General features: G+C 43.7%; 1 protein-coding gene across 5 annotated transcripts in view; it reads right to left on the bottom strand.

The window, feature by feature from the left end:
- Nucleotides 1-3,987: 3,987 nt before the first annotated feature.
- The window catches only part of SYNRG (synergin, gamma), a 98,807-nt gene continuing 79,764 nt past the window's right edge, over nucleotides 3,988-23,030 (bottom strand). For 4 of the 5 annotated variants that reach the window (XM_011953616.1, XM_011953617.1, XM_011953618.1 and 1 more), the window contains 4 exons: nucleotides 22,369-22,517; nucleotides 6,685-6,795; nucleotides 6,325-6,360; nucleotides 3,988-5,233 (listed from right to left, as the gene is read on the bottom strand). In XM_011953616.1, the coding sequence (XP_011809006.1) occupies nucleotides 5,102-5,233; nucleotides 6,325-6,360; nucleotides 6,685-6,795; nucleotides 22,369-22,517 (428 nt within the window). In that variant the 3' untranslated portion in view covers nucleotides 3,988-5,101. The remainder of the gene's footprint in view (nucleotides 5,234-6,324; nucleotides 6,361-6,684; nucleotides 6,796-22,368; nucleotides 22,518-23,030) is intronic. The other variant, XM_011953619.1, reaches the window with a different exon arrangement.

Here is a 23,030-nt window from a genome sequence, read left to right as displayed (position 1 = left end):
GAATTTTTACTAATAATTTCAGGATGTGTGTGTGTCAGTGATGGAAAAAAGGTGCTCTCCAGTAACTGCTAAAATGTGGCTCCTGTGACAGTTGTGAACACCACTTAAAATACACATCCCAGCAGAGTCCCATCGGCGCGTCACATCCTGGTGGACGGGCAGACACACCGTCCCCAGTGCTGGGCGGTGGGAGATAAGAGTGCACTCTCTGATCGGGGTGCTGGTTTTGGTTTCCTCTTGGTTAGTGGAGCACCCCAAAGGAACATGTCCTCCATCAGAGAAACTGGTTTTCAATAAAAGGTGCCTCTGCTCGACTATGACCACCTACGAAAGTGCCCTAAACCAAATCTCAGTATAAGCGATAAGCAAATAACAAAAAATGGCTGCCTTTGTTTAACTTTGGAAATGTCACCCAGGTCACTGCTCCTGATAAAATGGGCGGCGCCGCTCATGAGGTACATGGTAGAAGGTGAATGAGCTCGCCTCTGTTCCACTCATGGGACACAACTGGGCGAAAGCTTTCCACATGCCCCCAAATCACCACTGTCCCAGGGCGTGCCTTCCTTCTGGATGGAGGGCCTCCTGGGGGTCTGCCCGTGCGGTGGGAACCGGTCGCAGCCCTGCTCTTTGGCCTCATTTGTCAGGGACGTTGTAGCTTGCTCACCAGAGGAATCGTTTTCTAGATTTTTTTTGGGTCAGTTTTGGCAGGAAGCCGTACATAGGCCAGTAGCTACATATGTAGACAAATACCCACAAAACATTTTACCTGGTTTGTGGCAATGGTTTTTTCCATCTAAGTTCTACCTTTTATTGCTTTATACCCCTGGCTGCCCCCTGTTATAAACATGCATCATCATTATCTAGAAAAATTAAAATGAAAAAAATTAATAGTTTCTATGGGAAATCAGACGAACCAACAAATGCTATAAGGTCAAAAACAAAAAAACAACTAAATAATCCAGGGAGGCTCTGGCTGCTTTAGTATGAGGCTGAGCTTTGAGTCTGGGAGTTTCTGAATAAGAGCCCCAAATAACCATTGTCCTAGGGTGAGAAGACGCCTGGTGACCGACGTTCTTCGTAATTAATGAAAATCACCTGTGGAATTCCTGGCACGCAGCACTGCGGGGCTGTGACTAAGAGTTCTTCGCACGTGGGAAGCTGTTATCTTAAGTGCGTGGGCCCCTGTTCATCCTTGTGACTTGCATCTACCTGAAATCAACCCAACAAAGGCAAGACCAAGGAAAGGTCTAGTAGCCTGACATTCTTCTACACTTGTATTTTGGTTAGGGAAGTTTAACAGCGGGTGATTTCAGAACAGACCCTGAAAATATTTTAAAGGTAAAGCTTTATAATATCTAAACATCAATTAGAGCAGTTGTTTATTAAAATACAAACAAGGGAAAAACCACACCATCTTTTAAAATACAGGCCTGAATTCCACATCACACAGAAGACAACGCATTTGCTACGGACCACAGCATTCACTGGTTAATAATGCCACAGCTACAAAGTAATGAGATGTCCCACAAGAATACTTTTTTAACCACTTATATTCACATCAACATATAAATAATGGAATTAAGTAAAAACTTCATTATAATGCTATTTTGTTAGAAAAGTATTTGTAAAGTGGCATTTTTCCCCCAAGAGCTGTTTCACTTAAGCTTTATTTCCTCGGCCTTGCAAGGGGCAGGCTTTTCAGTATTGTTATTTGGTGCACACTCACCTGAAGAAATAAGAAAGTAATTTAAACTTAAAAAATACAGTTGACAGACATCTTGCCCTGCATTCTGACATTTGCTGTAATGGTCGACAGCAGGCTACGGTGCTCCCTTCTGAATGGCAGATGTCTGAAAATGTCAGTTTATGAACTGTTCACAAAGGCAGGCATTTGACCTCAAAGGTGTTCAGGGGAATTTTTGTAGTGGTCCCCAGCACAGGGCCAGCATCTCCTATTTCTGTAACATACAGCCCTATAATCTTTGCAAAGCTGAAGTACGCATTAAACAGGCAAACAGAAGACACCTTTAAACAAATAAGACCCCCCAAAACCCTTCAAATATGTGTATGTACACAAAATATTCAAATAATTAAAAATTCACAACCCCTATGAAATGCTAACTAGTAGCCACAGGAAAAATAAAGCATGGAAAATACCCTAATATATCCAATACCTCTTCTATCTCAAGCATGTCCAGACAAAAATGAAATTACACAATAAGCCATAAAAATTTTAAAGGCAAAACATCCCACCAAAAAAAGAAAAGTGCTATTAATCGCCATTCAAGCAGTGGGGTGAAGCGGGCTGACAATACACAGTATGGAAATAAGTAACCTTGGTTACGGTTTCCAAGGACACGGGGCTCCTGGCTAACAGGAAGAGCTGAGGTGAAGCTGAATGCAGTGTTGAGTCATTATAATACATGTTTATAAAGAAAAGCAGCGCAACGGTGTCCCACACTCCTTGGATCCCTATTGGTGGCATCTAATTAAACATTTCAAGTATTTAAGAGATATGAAAGGTAGTGAATACTTTTCATAGCAAAGGCTTTTTTTCTGTTGACGCGCGCTGAATTTTCCTGTGGCACCTCCCACGGAGTGACTAAGCCTATCGCTCTCGGTAAGGAAAGTGGGAATTATACTAAGGAATTGTATCTGAGGCATTCTGGAATTTCTCAGGAATAGAAACCAGCCCAGCTAACAAGTGAGCTTACTTTTTAAAATGTCAATACTGGGCCACTGTGACACGATAGGCATCTACACAGCATTTCAAAAAACGTTTCAGCAACATTTCAAATTGGGAAACTTACTATTTTTTTTTTTTAAGAGACAGAGTCTCTCTCTTATCATCTAGGCTGTTGTAAAAAAGAAAGAAATTTTTAACAGTCACCGTCAGACTCCTGGACTCATGTGATCCTCCCGCCTCAGCCTCCCTAGTAGCTGGGACCACAAATGTCCACAGATGCACTCCACCATGCCTGGCTAGTTATTTTTTGTATAATTAGCTGGGGTCTTGCCATCTTGCCCAGGGCTGGTCTCTAACTCCTGGGAAACATTCTTATTGCAAAGGTAGATTCTGCTGTCATGGTTCTGTTATGAAATTTAGGCCAGGCGCGGTGGCTCACGCATGTAATCCCAGTACTTTGGGAGGCTGAGGCTGGCGGATCACCTGAGGTTGGGAGTTCGAACGTGACCAACATGGAGAAACCCTGTTTCTACTGAAAATACAAAATTAGCTGGGCATGGTGGCGCATGTCTGTAATCCCAGCTACTCGTGGGGCTGAGGCAGGAGAATCGCTTGAACCCGGGAGGCAGAGGTTGCAGTGAGCTGAGATTGTGCTATTGCACTCCAGCCTGGGTAATGAGAGTGAAACTCCGTCTCAAAAAAAAAAAAAAAATTTTAAGACCAATTACAAGCCTGCTTGCATTCCAGCTCCACGTGGACCTGGTGCTGCCCAGGATGGAAGCACCGAGGCCTCAGGGAAAGCCTGCCACAAGCTGTCCCGCCTGTGTTGTTAGAAACACCCCATTAGCCTTGTGGTGGGCAGAAGCTCCAAAGATACCAATTCAGAGTGAGCTGCTCAGTCAGGAATGGCCAGAGACAGTATCATCGGGAGCGAGTGAGAAAAGCCTTTCTCTCCTCGGTGCCTCTCTCTGCATTCAGGCATGTAGAAGGTCAAGCAGGAGCCTCAGCAACAGCTGTTTAATGAAAATGTTCCACACCTTTCTTGGAGAACATGGAAAAGCTATAAGACGGACCAAGATAGAATTTGTTCTGAGAGGGGAAAATAAATTATGTAAAAGTAGCAATTATAGACAAGACCAACTTTTTCGGTTTAAAAATAAAAGTCTAGGTCAGAGGGCCTAAACTGCACAAAGTAAAGCATACGAGATTGAAAAATCTCTTCATAAAGCACGTAATCAACAATTCAGAGAGATTGGTACGTTCTTCCTAGGAATAACAGCTCTTAGCCACTTGAGTTTTTCCCCCTAATTTTATGCATTCAGATTAAATGGCAAAGAAAATTCCCTACTCCAGGAAGCACGAGTCTTTTCCATCTAAAATTCAGTACTATTTCCAGACAATTTTCTTCTAAGTCATGTATCTATCCCATAAATATACATCTTGATACTTTACACTAGGCCAAGAACTCCACATTTTCACCCTGAATTAATTTTCAGGTTTTTCTCACAGATACTGCAAAGTCAGGCAGTGTTGGTCCCTATGCAGTCATCTTTGGAAATTTGGAGAGAAGCCACTGCAAAGAGATTTCATTCCACTGCCTTTACAAATCTTGTCTGAGAAAACTCCATGGTCACGGTCTTTGCATGCGGCAAAACAGGTTTGCAGTGAAGGCTCCTGCGGGGAAGGATATTATCCTAATACACAGGATTTGGGCCTCTGTGAAAATGAGCATTCTTCAGGACTGCAGAGTGCCATTCTTCAGGACTGCAGGCATGTTTTGGGAAAAAGTCTTGAGCATTGACAGCAATGAAGGGAAGGAGTAGAGAACTGGTTCAGTTGTGACGGCCAAGTGGGTAAAATCTGCCCTCACCTGCCTGCTACTGTCCAGGGCAGACGGGCAGAATCTTCTCCATAAAAAGCAGAACATCAGTTTAATCGCAATTTCCTCTTTTTATTCATTTCAGACATGAACAAACTAAATGCAAATAAATGCACTCTACTTCACAGGACAGTAAGTGTTCCAAGTAAAAACAAGCACTGGCTCCAAGCAGCTGCCCATTCTAGTCCTGCAACAGTAGTTTATTTTTCTTCAAATGTCAGTTCTTCACAGTTTCAATACGGCAGCAGCAAGTTCTTCCTTAGATCAAGAAAGCTGTGGTCTGTGTTTTAGAAAATCTTAAGAAAAGCAGAGAGAAGTGAGCAAGCTTCTGGCACCACGTGTCGCTTGAGTGGGACGATTTTACCTGAAGCCCCGCAGACTGGCCGTGGGGATGATGGGGGCCCCATCGCTTGCGGTGTTCTTCATATCGATTCAGGGAAGTGAACTGTGCAGCGCTCGCATTCTATTGATTGGTCCCTGTCACCCCGTGGGGTGTCACAGAAAAAAAAAGAGTCAGTGCTTCACAGAGGAGTTGTTCAGAGCAGGTCAGGCAGGACGAGGCCAGGAGGCTTTGGTTCGACACAGTTGATCCAGAAGTTGGCACAGCTGGCGTGATACTGGTGCCCTCCATAGGCCAGCTTGAAACTGTCTGTTTCTGAGTTGAATGCCTGCCAGAAATAAACAGAGATGTGGGGCAAGTCAGGCTTTTTCTGCATCTCAGAGCTTTTCAGAAACCAACATGTACATCTCTCCAGGTCACAGAGGCTGAGGCCAAAATGGCACACACACAAAAGCTGAGTGGGTAGCTACAGGAATTTAAGAGAGAAGGTTTTTTACTGCTAATTAAAGCTATAAAATTGTTACCACTAAACCTAGTTTCAGGAAAAGGCGGCCAAATCTTCCATGGAAAAGGCAGACAGAGGTTATGGGGCGGAGCGGGGGAATCATAAGGGGAACTAAAGTAGCCAAGGGCTGTGGATAGCTTTGATCCCTCACTGTGCTGAAGGAAGCCCTCCTCCTAAGGCTGGCATCTGACTACAGCATGCAATCCTTTACACTCCTGCAGCTGACCACAAGCCTATCGTGACAAAAAATTACAAGAGTTAGAGAACGAGAGAGAGAACGAGAGAGTTAGAGAACGGCAGTTAACAACTCTTAGGGTCTAATGGCATTGGGAGCGAATAACTGAATCTACATTATCAAAAAAGTCCAAACAGGTATAGAGTTTAAAAAAAATACCTCAAAATGAATGGGCATTAAACACATAAGAATTATTTCCAGATGAGTAGGCTTATCAGTAAGTTATAGTCAGCCATGGAAAAGTAGTCCAAACCTCAGCCATGTCCTGGGGTTAGTTTTCTAATGCACTGCATATAAACAAAACTGAAACCCAGCTTGTGGCTTGTCTGTTAAAATATGGCTAAATGGCTACATCCTGAATAAGCTCTTTGGTCTCCTTCTGTGTGTCACTACAACTTCCAGGCTTCCAGAAGTTGCTCATTCTGTCACCCCATTCATCACAGAGAAAAATAACTGCAACACCAGAAGCCAATTACGAGAGACAAGCATGCAAATAAGACAGAAGTGGAGCCACACAGACACATTAGTAGACTCAATCAAACATTATGGGAACCAGACTGACTCAGTGAAGGATTCATGACTGGAACAGTTCAGGATGCAATGGATGGAATCATCCAATTTGCCCTCCACACTCAAAATTAAAATGGAGATGCTAAGATAAGGTGTAACTGGTTCATACTTTTTTAGGATGTTCTTCTGCAGGCTTCTCTTCTTTCTGAAATAACGTTGAAACCACAGGTCAACAACATTCCCAGAACAGGGCCTCTTGCCTCCAAACACATCCTTACAGGTTCCCCCTTTCCTCCTGACCACCCCACTATGCACAGGGTGCTGCAGGCATGAGAGGCCGCGTCCACTCCCTCCACAGCTCCCCCGCCGCCCTCACGAGGGGATGTGTCTGCTCCTATCACCAGCTTTTAGGACTTGAGACAATCCCCACCTCTGGTCACAAACTTCGCAGTAAAGTGGGCCAGATGAGGTCGTCCCGAGTCACGTGAGGGAAGCCCTCGGCCACCTGCAACGAGGCTGTGTGGCTTACCCGGCTCCTGGAGTCCACGTTCAAGAGGCACACTCCACAGGCAAGTTCCTGAGCATTTTTAATCCCAGGCCGTAGCATACAGGAGGAAAAATCCAGCGAGTTTTCATCTGGCTGTGAGGATGAGGATGACAAGGCAAACGGGTAAGAAGTCCAGCAAGTCCATACGCTGTTCGCTTCACTCCCTCATCACTCACCCCCAGTAGGTCTAGCGGCACCCCTACAATAATTTAACTTCCCAAACATCCGCTGGGAACCCGCCATGCTTCCAGGTGCTAGGAAGGCCGGCACAAGTACAACACGCCCTCTGTCCTCTGAGAACTTGGTCTTGGGCGGGCGCCGGGGAGCCAGTGCAGTGCCATGAGTGGCAGGTGTGCTTAGGGGAAGTCCTGAGTGCCAGGGCACAAGGGAGGGGCACTTAGCCCAACCCAAGGAGGATGGGGCCTGAAGCCAGAGACTGCTTCCTAGAACTTTTTTTTTTTTTTTTTTTTTTGAGGCAGAGTCTCACTCTGTTGCCCAAGCTGGAGTGCAATGGTGCGATCTTGGCTCACTGCAAGCTCCACCTCCCAGGTTCAAGCGATTCTCCTGCCTCAGCCTTCTGAGTAGCTGGGGTTACAGGCACGCCACCACGCCCGGTTAATTTTGTATTTTTAGTAGAGACAGGGCTTCACCATGTTGGTCAGGCTGGTCTTGAACTCCTGATTTCAGGTGATCCACCTGCCTCAGCCTCCCAAAGTGGTGGGATTACAGGCATGAGCCACCATGTCCCGCCTGCTTCCTAGAACTTAGAATCACCTTGGCCGAGTGTAGATGGGAGTTGCTAGGTGAAGGGGACAGGGTTGGGTGAGGTAGGGGAGGGAAGGATATATTCTGTGCAGAACAAGCAGCATAGGCAAAGGCCTCTGAGCTAAAGATGGAGTATGGGAAGGAATCTAGAGGTTGGGGGCAGAGCCCAAGAAAGGAGATGAAGCCACAGCATGAGGACTTCAAGGAAGATAAGGAGCATCCTGGAAGCCACTACGGGTTCCAACTGGATCACGACAGGCCCAGGTTGGTATTATTGACAGATCCCTCTCGCTAGTCTATAGGCAATGAATTGGGGGTGGCAATCCTCAAGGTGTGGGCCTCAGCCAGAAGTCTGCTGTAGCAGTCCTGGAGACAGATACCGATGGTCAGAATGAAGGCAGCGGCAGTAGGGAATGGGGAGAAATGGACACGGGAAAGAGCTGCCAAGGCAGGAGAATGAGCAGGCCTGGGTGACCTGCTGGATGGGAGAGGTTGGGGGACCTGGGCAGCTGAGGGGATTCACCATAATAAGACACGTGAAAGAAGGATCAGGTTTGAGGATGGAAGCTGAGGAGAAGAGTTCAGTTTGGTCCAAGCTGAGCTGGAGCTGCCTGTGGGACAGCGAAGGCCACATGCTACATAAGCAGGTGGTTGGATAGACATACAGGCCTACTGCTTGTGGAGAGAACTGAAAGTCACCAGCTACAGACCATAAATAGAACAACAGCTAATAAGCCCTTACTTTGCCAAGCACTATACTAAGCTCTTCACATGCATTATCTAATTCACTCCATACACATACACACACACACACACACACACACACACACAGAGAATGGTTAAAAGGGGAGGTCTCAATCTTGAAAAGCTGTCCAGTCACTCTGCTGCTCAGGCTGGAGTGCAGTGGCATGATCACAGCTCACCACAGCCTTGACTTCCTGGGCTCAAGAGATCCTCCCACCTCAGTCTCTCAAATAGCTGGGGCTACATGTGCGTGCCACCACACCCAGGTAATTTTTTTATTTTTTGTAAAGATGGTATCGCCTATGTTGCCCAGGCTGATCTTGAACTCCTGGGCTCAAGTGATCCTCCCAAAGTGGTGGGATTACAGGCATGAGTCCCTGCGTCCGGCCCCGCAGCACACTTTTATTTTTATTTATTTATTTTGAGACAGGGTTTCACTCTGTTGCCCAGGCTGGAGTGTGGTGGTGTCATCTTGGCTCACTGCAGCCTCTGCCTCCCAGGCTCAAGCAATCTTCCCGCCTCAGCCTCCCAAGTAGCTGGGACTACAGGTGTGCACCACCATACCCAGCTAACATTTTTTTTTGAGATGGAGTCTTGCTCTGTCGCCCAGGCTGGAGTGCAATGGCACAATCTCGGCTCACTGCAACCTCCGCCTCCTGGGTTGAAGGGATTCTTCTGCCTCAGTCTCCCGAGTAGCTATAGGTGCCTGCCACCACACCTGGCAAATTTTTGTATTTTTAGTAGAGACGGGGTTTCACCATTTTGGCCAGGCTGGTCTTGAACTCCTGACCTCGTGATCTGCCCACCTTGGCCTCCCAAAGTGCTGGGATTACAGGTGTGAGGCACTGTGCCTGGCCACACACTTTTAAGTTTAATCTGCACTAATAACATTTTCTCCATCACTTTTTAGCACTGAGGAAATCCCTCAGTCCTGACCAGACAGGGACAGTTGGTTGCCCTGTGATAGACATAAATAACCCTGAAAGCTAGACAAATAGTAAAATTTAAGAACTAGAATGTTTTAAGTATTTATTACCACTATTTTTAATATAATGTATTTAACTGCAAGTTTGTATCATTTGTGTTTGTTTTGTCTTGCTTTTGAGATACAGTCTCACTCTGTCACCCAGGCTGGAGTGCAGAGGCATGCGTGATCATGGCTCACTGTAGACTCAAACTCTTGGGATCAAGCAATCCTTTTACCTCAGCCTCCTGAGTGCTGCGAATACAGGTGTGTGCCACTACACCTGGCTACTTTTTATTTTTAGTAGAGGTGAGGTCTCACTATGTTGCCCAGGCTGGTCTAGAACTTCTGGCCTCAAGCGATCCTCCCACCTCAGCCTCCTAAAGTGTTGGGATTACAGGCATGAGCCACTGCACCCAGTCTTCATTTAATTTTTAGTAATAACCGTGTTTAACAACTGGCTCATAAAATTCCTGAACATTTAACAAACTCTTGCAAGCCAGTAAGAACCGGATCTAACACACTAGTGCGACAGAATGGAATCTTAGGTGGGAGCCTAGAAGTTGAGGAGTTCCTCTCAGAGGGTTTATCCTCACTCTAATGCAGGAGGTGAGATCATCGGCTGTGTCTGAAACAGCAGTAGCCTTGCGAGCTTCAAGCAGCAAACTGGCGGTGTGATTCTCTCCACCAGCACACAGTGGGTCAAGGTGGGGGAGAAGGTGGATGGCTGCACTGATTCCGGTTGGGTTCTGTCTAATGAGCATGACTGAAGGGAGTGAGGAGGGATGCCTCATGTACTGTGGAGAGTAAGGAGGTGAGAAAAGAAGTGAAGACAGAAGAGGGTTGATAGGAACACAGTAAAAGAGACAATATCCTGTCTTGAGAACCAAAAACAGCAGTGCCAGTGAAGAGTGAGACAACTGGAGGGTTGCCAATCCGGACTCAGGAAGTTTGATGTCTGGGTTCGAGACTGCATAGGCACTGCACAGTGTTTGCTAACACAGCCCATTGTAATGATGCCAGTGGGTGGCTGAAGTGCAGGGGAAGCAAGGGCCCTGTGGTCCAGGCAGTCAAGCATCTGGGAGCCTGGCATGGAAGCTGGTTTGTCCTCATGGATACTGAGGTGACCCAGGATGATGGCAAATTCCTGTCAAAGTAACAGCTACATTTCCCATAGTTCTTCCAGTCTGAACCACTGAGGAGTTTCCACATTGTTTTTGAGCAACAAAGCAAAATTATATGATCTGTATTTTTCCTCACCAGGAAAAAAAAAGATTTCTCCTTATAAAAATGTATAGATTATGTATGATGTTCCCTGTTCCTTTCTAATTTGAAATAATAAACCATGAACTAGCTCCACAAACCTTTCTTAAACACATTTGAGCTAGATTCACTGAGATCACATCAGGGGAAGGAAGAACACATGGTTTTCAAAGAAGAAAAGGGGAGGTGTATGTTTCAACTGCGTGCAAGAGGACTCTGGTGTAGGTGATCAAAGTAAACTTACATGGCCTTAGCCAAGTCACAGGATCTTTTTTCTCTTCTCTCTTGTCTTTTTTAGTGCAACCATGGTCACTGTGGTCAAATGTAGAAGAGGCTGGCACTAACACTTGTTTGTTCTGCAGTCAGTCATCTGTAAAAGGGTAACAATTTCACTTGCCCTAACACCTCTCTCCCATTTCTATATATCTCAGATGGACATAAAACATGCTCTGGAAGTGAAAACATAGTCTATATGATTATCACAATTATTCACGTTGACGAACTCTTAGCAAGCTTTTTAAAGAGGTTAAAACATAGTATCCCTCTGTAACCCACATTATAGATAGTCATCATGTTACTAAATCAGGGCTATTTGAGAAATCACTAGAATCTGGGAAAACTCTGAATCCTGAAATCAATCCAATTAATAAAGCCCCTTAATATCTGTTTACCAAAGGCATAAAGAAAGCAAATGAAAAGGTCATACTGTAATAGCCAATTAAAACCATAAGGCTCTGCATAAATGACCCTGTGATCAAATTACTCTTTCAGCTGATAAAATTAACCTTCCTAAGTACACATGTATAAACAGGGTGTTTATTGTAGTATAATAGCGACAGTTTGGCACCAGTCATATCACAGTTTGGCTGTCTTCATATAAGAAGATATGCCCTCTACAAGTCACCTTAAATTGATCGTCTCCTTATTTGGCAAGTATTTCATGCATTTAGTAAAGATTTAAAATATATATGTTATATATGGCCTACTGACACTGATAAGCGCCAGTGGCAGACTGAGATATAGAATCCTGAGTCTTTAGCCTACAATCAACTGCTACAATGGTGCCCAAGAAGATCCTTATTGAGGAAGAAGAGTTTGGTAGTAATTAGTGTTCTTCACCAATAATCTTTCTCCTTTTTATGGAATGGTAGGATGGGCCTTCCCTACCCCTTTTTCAATCAGGCATGGGCCTGTAACCTGCCACAGTCAATAAACTGAGCAAAAGTCACATGTAGGCCGGGCGTGTGATGGTTCACACCTGTAATCCCAGCACTTTGGGAGGCCGAGGTGGGTGGATCACCTGAGGTCAGGAGTTCAAGACGAGCCTGGCCAACAGGGCAAAGCCTCATTTCTACTAAAAATACAAAACAATGCCGGGCATGGTGGCTCACACCTGTAATCTCAGCACTTTGGGAGGCTGAGGCAGGCGGATCACGAGGTCAGGCGTTCGAGACCAGCCTGGCCAACATGGTGAAACCCCGCCTCTACTAAAAATACAAAAATTAGCCGGGCGTGGTGGTACGGGCCTGTAGTCCCAGCTACTTGGGAAGCTGAGGCAGAAGAATCTCTTGAACCTGGGAGGCAGAGGTTGTGGTGAGCCGAGATCATGCCACTGGACTCCAGCCTGGGCAACAGAGTAAGACTCCATCTCAAAAACAAAACAAAACAAAACAATTAGCTGGGCATAGTGGCGGCACCTGTAATCCCAGCTACTTGGGAGGCTAAGGCAGGAGAATAGCTTGAACCCAAGAGGCAGAGGCTGCAGTGAGCTGAGACTGCACCACTGCACTCCAGTCTGGGCGACAGAGGAAGACGCCATCTCAAAAAAGAAAAAAAGAAAAAAAAGTGTCACCTCTGGGAGGAAGCCTTTAAGACCAATGTGCTATTTCTCATATTCCCTTGACCCTCCATGGTGACCAGTTGTGTTCCATATGGTGGAGGCTCTGTCAACCTGGGTCCCTGGATAAGGACATGGCACAGAGCCCCCCACCAACTTGAGATGGACATATAGCCTGAGCAAGAAATAAAGCTTTGCTTTTGCTAAGATGGAAGAAGCTGTTTGTTACTGAAGCATAACCTAGTCTAATTTGACTGATACAAAGGATGATCTAGACACAGGTTCCATAGGCAATTATAAAGTTTTGATATTTGCTTGGTTACAGTATTTTGTATAATCTTTCCTATTGCTGCTGTCACCAAATAGCACAACTTAATGGCTTAAAACAACATAAATGTATCCTCTTACAGTTGCGGATTTCAGAAGTCTAAAACGGGTGAGCAGGACTGCATTCCTTCTGGGAGTTCCAGGGGAAAAATCTGTTTCCTTGCCTTTTCTAGCTTCTAGGGATGGCCTCTGCATTCCCTGGCTTGTGGTCCCATCCTCAAAGTCAGCAGGTAGCTTCTGTCACTCTTTTCTTCTCTCTGCTTCTGTTATCACGTCACTTTTTCTCACTCTTCCCCTCCTACCTTCCCCTTCTAAGGATCCCTGTGATGACATTGGGGCCACATGGGCAAACCAGGACACCTTCCCCAGTGAAACACCTTTAACTTAATCCTATTTGCAAAGGTAACACATTCACAAGTTCCAGAGACATGGGCAGCTTTGAGGGGCCATCATTCTACCACAGCTGCCTTCTGTCAACTGACGATAGCCCTGCTGAGACACAGTAAAGATCCTGTGTCTAAAACATTGTGCAGACTGGCAAGATGACAAAAATGCCATCACCATTAAAAATAAACTGTTCTCCTGATATGTCACAGCAATAGGAAATAAATACTCTGAAATTCACAGGTCAATTTCACATTGAAAGGAAGTACAAAATAATTCATATTTCACTGAGGTGAACAGTGGAATCAAAGAGCCTGTGTGATTGCCAATTGACTAAAATTCAGGTGAGTAACAACCTTTTCTCTTCTCTTAGATTTTATATGGCAAAAATCGATTAATTTTCCACGACAGAATTCTCTGTTTATTCCAATCCTACTGAACTTCAACCCACTTCACAAGATAAAACCTTAGATGACAAATCACTTAGGGAGCCAACCTCAGAGTGCATCACATCTCACTAAACTAGGTGATTTTTACCTCTTGAGAAAGAAGCAGGTGTTCAGTCTGTGCCCAGAGAAGACATGCTTCTACCACAAGAGGGAGTCTTAGTCCAGGGATTAAGAGTATCAAAGAGCGAGCATAAAGCTTTGTCAGTACAGTCAGCCCTCGGTATCCATGGGTTCCACATCTATGGGTTCAACCAATCTCAGATCAAAAATATTCGGAGGAAAAAACAGGAAAAAACAAAAATGATACAAATAAAAAGGTCCAATACAGTATAATAACTATTTACACAGCATTTACATTGTATTAGGTATTATAAGTAATCTAGAGATGATTTAAAATACACAGGAAGATGTGCATAGGTTATATGCAAATCCTATGTCATTTCTTATCAGGGACTTGAACGTCTGCAGATTTTTATATCCAGAAATGGGGGATGTTCTGGAACCAATTCCCCGCCATGGATAGGGGAATGACTGTGTCATTTCCAGCTTAAACATCAAGGAGCCACAGTTTGGCGTTTAAGACTGTGCACCCTGCCTTCCTCAGCCCAAGCATGACTACTGTGATGCAGCACTACGTTCTGTGACTTTCACTGGAGAAGGTGAAGCAGCTGTCTTCTGACAGAAACAGCCTCACAGTCTTCATGGGAAGAAAGAAGTAATTTTCAGTAACTTAAAAGTTGGAAGTAACACAGAGTAGGAAGAAGAATGGATTCTGAAATGATATAGATTCAAATCGCAGACTTGTCAGTTTCAGTCAAGTTTCATCTTCTCAAAGCCCTAATTTCTTCACCTGTAAAGGTGATAATTATACTTCCAGAGTATAATCCAGCTGCTAGAGATGGCCTCTGCACTTCTTGGCTCGTGGTCCTATCTTCAAAGCCAGCAGGTAGCATCTGCCACTTTCTTCTTCTCTCTGCTTCTGCTGTCACATCACTTTCTCTCACTCTTCCCCTCCTACCTTCCCCTTATAAGGACTTATCATGTGATAACATGGGGTTACCAGGATTCAATTAGAATGAATGTAAAGCATACAGTACAAGGACTGGCAGGCCCTAGGTGCAAAATATCAATAAAAGGTAACCAGTAGTAGTAGTAGTAGTAGTAGTAGTAGTAGTAGTAGTAGTAGTAATAGTAATAGTAGTATGGAATCAAAGGGCCTCACTGTGGCAATGTAGTTCATTAAGGAAGTCATTTACCTGAAATGAAGCAATAGTGTTAAGCATTAAAAGCTTCCCATAAAACCTCAATCATGCCTCTTTCTAATAACGATTTCTCCGGTTTGAGCGTCTAATCCAGAGTCCTGGGAGTTTGTATAGTTTTGTTACAAATGATTTAAACTACACAGATGTTGGTTTATGTCATTTACATTTATGCAGGTATTCTTATCAGTTCTGCTAGAGTAAAGGCTTCTTCATGACAAGTAACACCTTACACTATTTCTGTGGCATGTGTGCTATTCCTCATGCAGTGGGAAACTCAAGTTTTACAGACAGAGGACATACCTAGCAGTTATCAAGGGTACAATGACATGGTATAATCTGGGCAAAGAATGATTGTTGTTCTGCAACAGCTAACCTAGTGAAAAAAGCAATTATAAGGGGAAGCACATGGGTATTTAGAGAAATGAATACTCGGGTGTTCAGGTTCAATTTACAGTACATTCTTGTGTTGTCAAGTTGGAAGATTAATTCATCTCTATACCCTTACCTAGTGTCTTAAAAAACAAAAATTAGGTAAAACCACTCTTTAGCATCTAGACACTGACGCTAGAAAAGGATGCTCACAATGGGAGTCTGAGGGAAGGGCATAAATGTCCAGCCCTTTTCTGCATTTACCTCACATTTGTTTACACTAAAGGAGTTAGAGCCACCATATGTGAACAGGGCAAAGCTCCAGGTTAGATGGGCCCCAAACCCAATAGGCTTTGTTCAAAACAACAAAATCAAATTCCAAGGTCTCTTTAAAAAGGTCTGGAAAAAACTAATCCTTGGTATAAAAAAAATCACACCAGGGATTATATCTGAGTAGGGTGACAATTAACAAGGTGCATAAGAAAACTTCTGGATTGATGGAGCAGTCTGTGTCTTGATAGAGGCATGGTTATATGCTTGAGAGTATGCATTTTTCAAAACTCACTGAGTGATACAACCAAGATTTTCACATCTTATTGTGTGTGTATATATATATTTTATTTTACCAAAAAAGAAAAAAAAGAAAAGAAAAGGTGTGGAGAGGTGTTCGGAGCCTAGAAGGTGCGGCTGTAGCAAGCTTGTAGCCACAGGAGCTTGGGAAGAGGTACAAAAACGAAACTGGCTTGCACTTCACCTGGTGAGAGGAGCTCTCTCAAGAAGTAAACACACAGCAGCAACCCAGGAATCTCCCCAATTATCCTTTCCCCCAAATTCACAAGTTTGGCAAGTGCACCTGGTCTTTGTGATATCTTTTCTTCTAAGAGCTCATGGCAAGGAGAGAGATGCTTTATGATCACAGTCATCTTTTCCCAGCAGCAATAGGAGAGAAGAGATGGGTGGCTGATTTGGGGGTTTGTATAGAAATCTAGTTTTCAAGTGTTAACTGCAATAAGAACCGACTGCCACCCAAAGAACCTTAAAATCTAAATGTAAAGAAGGTGGCTTTTAAGTTACTCTACAGTCCTGGTATATATATGCAAGGGCAATGTGCAGAAAAGAACTTGACTGTTTATAACAAGTTGCTGCCAGAAAAGACGCCTGGTGTTTGAATTCATTAACCTTGATGCTAAAATCAACCCATTCCCCCCATAAAAACTTAAGTACCTCTCTGGTTTTACCCACCCAACCTGCCCATCTAAAGGTGGCCACAAAGAACAGAGGTTGAGAAAGTTGACTTCTGACTGTCAGAATAAACCCAGGCCTCGCCAGTATCTCTGTGCTTCAGTTTCTTCATCTGTAAAAGGGAAGAATAAAAGTATCTACTGCTATGACGATATTCAGGCTCAACCTGCTCCATATTAGGACAAGGTCAGGAAGCAGCAGGTTGGGTGAATTAAGAAGGACACAGACACATACTGATCTCCAAGTTCACAACTGGTGACACATCCTTCTCTACCCCACAACTTCACAGGCACCCTCGGCACACATCACTAGCCAATCAATTTCATTAGTAGCTGGAGCTTAGGAAGTAAATGCAGAGTTTAATGCATTTCTCTGATCCAGAGGATAATGAAGTGAATTCCAGAAGCTCAAAGAAAATTGGAGGACTGCAGCAAACACGTGCCTTTTCTCCCAAGTTCCTTGGATTAGTCATCATAACAGTTAATCAATCCATTAAGGATAGAACTGGAAGACTCTCATTCAGACCCCAAGAATTCTACCTCTCTGAATGTAAATAAAGAAACAGAGGTTAAGTAGTAAACTACCCCCATTCCTTCTCCCCAGCTTCTGTTCGCAGTATTCTGATTCAGTTGCCTTTTAGGAGTAGTGATGTGTGGTACTATAGTCCTCCTTAGTCAGGTGGACTGTCAGGAGAGAAGATGTCTGGTAGCTTGGGCATGATTCTCCTCTGCTTCAGGAGAGGATGAAGGCAGGGTAAAGATGTCAGGTTGTCATGCAGATTTACTGCAATTAAAGTCCCTAAAGTAGTCTGGGTGTGGTGGCTCACACCTGTAATCCCAGCCCTTTGGGAGGTTGAGGTGGGAAGCTTGCTTGAGGTCAAGAGTTTGAGACCAGCCTGGGCAACATAGTGAGGCCCTGTCCCTAAGCAAGCCAGGCATGGTGGTGCATGCCTGTGGTCCCAGCTATGGGAAGTTGAGATGCAAGGATCACTTGAGCCTGGGAGTTCAAGGCTGTAGTGAGCCATGACTGTGCCACTGCATTCCAGCCTGGGTGACAGTGTGAGACCCTGTCTCTAAACAATAAATAAATAGGTAAATAAATAAAATTCAGTTTTAAGAACTTGATAACCTATCATTACAATGGAAAGGAGAAGTGGGCAAGGGTAACAAGGGGTATCTACAGGGAGGGTTTCTGCAAGTGAATGAAGGGTAATGATACATTTCTCCTACTAGAGTAAAAACACTTATTTTTCCACCACAAATGCAACAAATGCTATTGAAAGAAAGTTGAAAAAATGAAAAAACTAAAAGAATATTGAAAAATCCAGTGTTCTGGCTGGACACAGTGGCTCATGCCTGTAATCCCAGCACTTTGGGAGGCCGAGGTGAATGGATTCCTTGAGCCCAAGGAGTTTGAGACCAGCCTGAGCAACATGGCAAAACCCTGTCTTTACAAAAACTACAAAAATATTAGCTGGGCTTGGTGGTGTGCACCTGTGGTCCCAGCTATTCAGGAGGCTGAGGTGGGAGAATTGCTTCAGCCCAGGAGGTCAAGGCTGCTGTGAGCTGTGATCACACCATTGTACTCCAGAATGGGTGACAGAGGGAGACCCTGTTTAAAAAAGAAAGAAAAAAAAATCCAGTGTCTCATTGTCCAAACACATCCCTAATATCATTTTGGCAGATTTCCTTCAAGCCCTGTAGTAACAGTTCTGTGTTATTCAAACTTCGTGCTCCTTTACAAAATGGCTGCATAAGATCCTGGCGAAAAGATTCACCACAATTTACTTAACCAGTCCTCTAGATTTGGACTTTCAGGTTGTCTCTAATTTTTCATGTTTACAAAGAACAACTCTGTGCACTTAACTTGCTTCTTTCTGTGAATTCATATTTAGAATCGCTGTCTTAGGACATTTTCTCAGAACTGGAATTACTGAGTCAGTTACTCTGAATGAATATTAATTCCTTTAATTCATTCAGCTTTTACTGAGTGTTCACTGAATGTTTACATAGTGCCTGGCACTGTGCTCAGATAAAGAAGAAAAGATGAAAAACTCAGTCTTGATCTCTGTCTTCAAGAAGTTCACAGCCAGGAGAACAGCATGATGCCAAACTTCTCTTTCCATAGGTGACTCCACCCTACAGTATATAGTCCACATTTTACCACATCAACACTATTAGTATTCAAACAAATAGACCACACAAAAATTGGGCTTAATTAGTAAGCAGGCCGGGCGTGGTGGCTCATGCCTGTAATGTCTCTAGCACTTTGGGAGGCAGAGGTGAGTGGATTACATGAGGCCAGGAGATCGAGACCAGCCTGGCCAACACGGTGAAACCCTGTCTTTACTAAAAATACAAAAACTAGCTGGGCGTGGTGGCAGACGCCTGTAATCCCAGCTACTTGGGAGGCTGAGGCACGAGAATTGCTTGAACCCGGGAGGTGGAGGTTGCAGTGAGCCAGGATCGTGCCACTGCACTCCAGCCTGGGCAACAGAGTGAGAGCTATCTCCAAAAAAAGAAAAAAAGAAAAAGTAGGTACAAAATGAAACCTTGTTTTAATTTGAATTAATATTGACTGATTAACTGTACCTCCCCTTTTACGAATCACTTCACATTTTTGCTCATACGTTACTGAGATGTTGGTATATTTTTCATTGATTTGTATGCTTCCTTTACAGAGCAAAGACACGAGCCTGCCATCACTATGCACTGCTACACCTTCTAGTTTACAATTTAATCTATTTTTTCCACACTTAAAATGACTTCCACTCATACTTTGGAGTTAGGCCATTTGGCCTATATTGAGAGATGTAATAAGAAACGACTCAATGAAACCTGTTGCTTTATTTACTGAAACGATTTTTCTTTTTTTTTTTTTGAGATGGAGTCTCGGTCTGTCGCCCGGGCTGGAGTGCAGTGGCCAGATCTTAGCTCACTGCAAGCTCCGCCTCCTGGGTTCACGCCATTCTCCTGCCTCAGCCTCCCGAGTAGCTGGGACTACAGGCAACTGCCACCTCGCCTGGCTAGTTTTTTGTATTTTTTAGTAGAGACGGGGTTTCACCATCTTAGCCAGGATAGTCTCGATCTCCTGACCTCGTGATCCACCCGTCTCGGCCTCCCAAAGTGCTGGGATTACAGGCTTGAGCCACCGCGCCTGGCCTCTTTTTTTTTTTTTTTTTTGAAGACAATGTTGATTATATTAGTTTTCTCTTTATGAGAATCCACAAAAGAAATTTCTTTTGATATTAGTATCAAGGTCAGGCACAGTGGTTCATACCTATAATCCCAACACTTTGGGAGGCTAAGGTGGGTGGATCACTTGAGCCCAGGAGTTTGAGACCAGCCTGGCCAAAATGGTGAGACCCCATCTCTACTAAAAATACAAAACTTAGCTGGGTGTGGTGGTGCATGCCTGTAATCCCAGTTACTCAGTAGGCTGAGGCACGAGAATCGCTTGAACCCACGAGGTGGAGGTTGCAGTGAGCTGAGATCGCACCACTGCCCTCCAGCCTGGGTGACAGAGCGAGACTGTCTGGGAAAAAAAAAAAAGAGGTCAGAAGTTCAAAAGTGATACGGGCTTGAATTAGTTAATAGATTTTTTTTTTTTTTAAGATTTCTAATTTCATTATATTTCTTTCTTTTCTTTTTTGAGACAGAGTTTCACTCTTGTTGCCCAGGCTGGAAGACAGTGGTGTGATCTCGGCTCACTGCAACCTCCGTCTCCTGGGTTCAAGCAATTCTCCTGCCACAGCCTCCCAAGTAGCTGGGATTACAGGCATGCACCACCACACCCAGCTAGTTTTGTATTTTTAATACAGATGGGGTTGATCAGACTGGTCTCCAACTCCCAACCTCAGGCGATCCACACACCTCGGCCTCCCGAAGTGCTGGGATTACAGGCATGAGCCACCGTGCCTGGCCTTCGTTATATTTTCTGACAAAAAAAATAAGGTTTCTAACTTCATTTTCTTTTCTTTTTTTTTTTGAGACAGAGTCTTGCTCTGTCACCCAGGATGGAATGCAGTGGTACTATCTCGGCTTATTACAACCTCCATTTCCCAGGTTCAAGCAATTCTCCTGCCTCAGCCTCCCGAGTAGTGGGGATTACAGGCACTCGCTACCACGGCCGGCTAACTTTTTTTTTTTTGTATTTTTAGTAGAGATGGGGATTCACCATATTGGCCAGGCTGGCCTCGAACTCCTGGCCTCAACTGATCTGCCCGCCTTGGCCTCTCAAAGTGCTGGGATTCAGGCATGAGCCACCATGCCCGGCCTAATTTCATCGTATTTTCTAACTACTATTAATATGTAGGATTGTTATGAATTTTTGCCACATGCAATACATTTATACTCTTGAATTTAGATTAAAAAATGTATTTTTTAATCAATCTATCTATCTATCTATCTATCTATCTATCTATCTATCTATCTATCTATCTATCTATCTATCGACCAACCAGGTTATGAGACTGGTTAATTTTTGTATTTTTGGTAGAGATGGAGTTTTACCATGTTGCCCAGGCTGGTCTCAAACTCCTGGGCTCAAGTGATCTGCCCACCTCAGCCTCCCCAAAGCGCTGGGATGACAGGGGTGAGCTACTGCACCTGGCTGCTTGAATTTAGATTTTTAAAAGAATTTCATTATCACCAACTAAACATAATTTTATCTCTTTTTTCAATATTAATACTTCATTTCTTACTTCACTTGCCAGAAGAGTGTTTTTAAAAAAATTATCTACCTACGGTTTTAGGTTAGAAAATGAGAACTGATTCAAGGGAACAAGAAAAAGTTTTGGAAATTATTTAAACTCTTAAAGACTTTAGTATTACAAACCAGAAGCAACATGACAATGGTGAGAGGATGTGCTGCTGAAGACACATTGTTGGGGTAGCTGGGTATCCACCTGGCTATCAGTTCAGAAAATTAGAACTGCTTCCTCCCACACAACTGCAATCCCATTCAGATGGGTCACAGTGTTCCATGTTAAAAAAAAAATTGGAATAGCATATTTATTCCAGCTGTGGAAGGAAGATAAACTTCTGACTATTGTGAAATAAAGGATATCATCAGAGACAAACTGAATAGGTATGAATATATAAAAATAAAATAGTTTCACCCAATGAAATGTAAAAAAGGGACAGTAATAGAGGAGGAAATAAAGGTGATAAAAGTGTACAAGCTTATATATACGTATATAAATCTATTATAAACATGAAATATATAAGGTCAATAACCATATTCCAAGGAATAAATGGTCAAATGGTCAAAAGAGTCCAATCCATTTATACACAAAGGAAACAGAAATAGTAAACTGTCATCTGGAACACGGCAAAGCCTCTCATGAAATTAAAACAAAACGCAAAAAACACCTTAGGGAATAATTGCATGCTTGTTAAATTAAGAAACTGATAGGACATAATGTAGAGAAACGTATCCATGTACTTATATATATCTGGTAGCACTGCAACCAATACAAGCTCTTGGAAAGCCTTCTAATAAATGTTAACAACAGCTACATATGTATGCATGCACCTGTGCAGACACACACACTGACCTCCCACTCTACTTGGAGGAACTACATCCCCACAAAGGAACAGTGATTTGTTATTTAGAGAACTACTCATAACAGGAAAAAATGAAAATAACCCAAGAACCTAAAAAAAGAAGGGCTAAACAAACTATAGGATGGCAACATGAGGTATCATATAGCTTTTTGAAAGGACACATATGGGGACACAAATAACTAGAAATGCAAAGGGAGTATCTCAAACCAATGCTTTGTACAACTTCCATGTATTATGTGAATTAAGAAAGGTATAGCCAGAGTGAATGTTTTCCTATACTCTTTTTTTCCTTAGGTTCCCTGGGCCTTGGAGAGATCAGAAGCCCACCTGGTACTGTTCAGCTGACCATACACCTGTGATCTCCCTCCTTTAATACAACATGCTCCAGTTGGCACCTTCAGCCTCCAGTAAGTACCATCATAGGAATACACTCTGCTTTACAGCTTAGGTTTCTGGAAAGGAAAGCAACTGCTGAGTTGTTATATGGACTTACTGTGAGTGTGGCGAGTGACATGAAGCCGATTAGGTTATTCCATACTTTATCGATGTCCTTCAGCAACTGCTGGAGTTTCTCACTGCACACTGCAGTGGCTTTTATCCCCAGCTCCACACGCTTGGTTACCCTGTACACTTCAACAACACCTGACGGGATGAGAGAGCAGAGAGAGAGTGTTGGCAGTGGAGACACAGAGGAACCAGACAGGGGAGCAATATTGCTTGCTGATATCTGTTAGAAACAAGGGGTATATCTGGACAGAGGTGTACGTACTATTCTTTGGGACCAATCCACTTCTCAGTGCTGCTGTATAGCTCACTGGTAAGAGTACAGACTGTAAAGCCACACTGCTTGGGTTCAAACTCCAGCTATGCCTCTTACTGGCTACGTGACCTTAGGCAAGTCACGTAACCTCTCTGTAACTCCGTTTCCTCATCTGTGAAGTCAGGACGGTAACAGTACCTCCTCCAAGGATGGTTGAGAGGATTAAACAGGTTAACATGGTAAAAGGCTTACAACAGTGCTTGGAGAATGGCAGGCAATATGCAAGTTATTAGCTTTTGTTTTTTGGGAGGTTTATTTATGAGTCCATCTGTTTGAATCTGGGAGATCCCAATAAACTAGCTGAAAATGGGGATAGTAAAAACTTTAAAGAATCG

This window comes from Colobus angolensis, unplaced genomic scaffold, assembly GCF_000951035.1.
Source record: "Colobus angolensis palliatus isolate OR3802 unplaced genomic scaffold, Cang.pa_1.0 Scaffold37, whole genome shotgun sequence".
In the NCBI taxonomy this organism is placed as follows: Eukaryota; Metazoa; Chordata; class Mammalia; order Primates; family Cercopithecidae; genus Colobus; species Colobus angolensis.
This window is presented reverse-complemented; position numbering and strand designations above follow the sequence as displayed.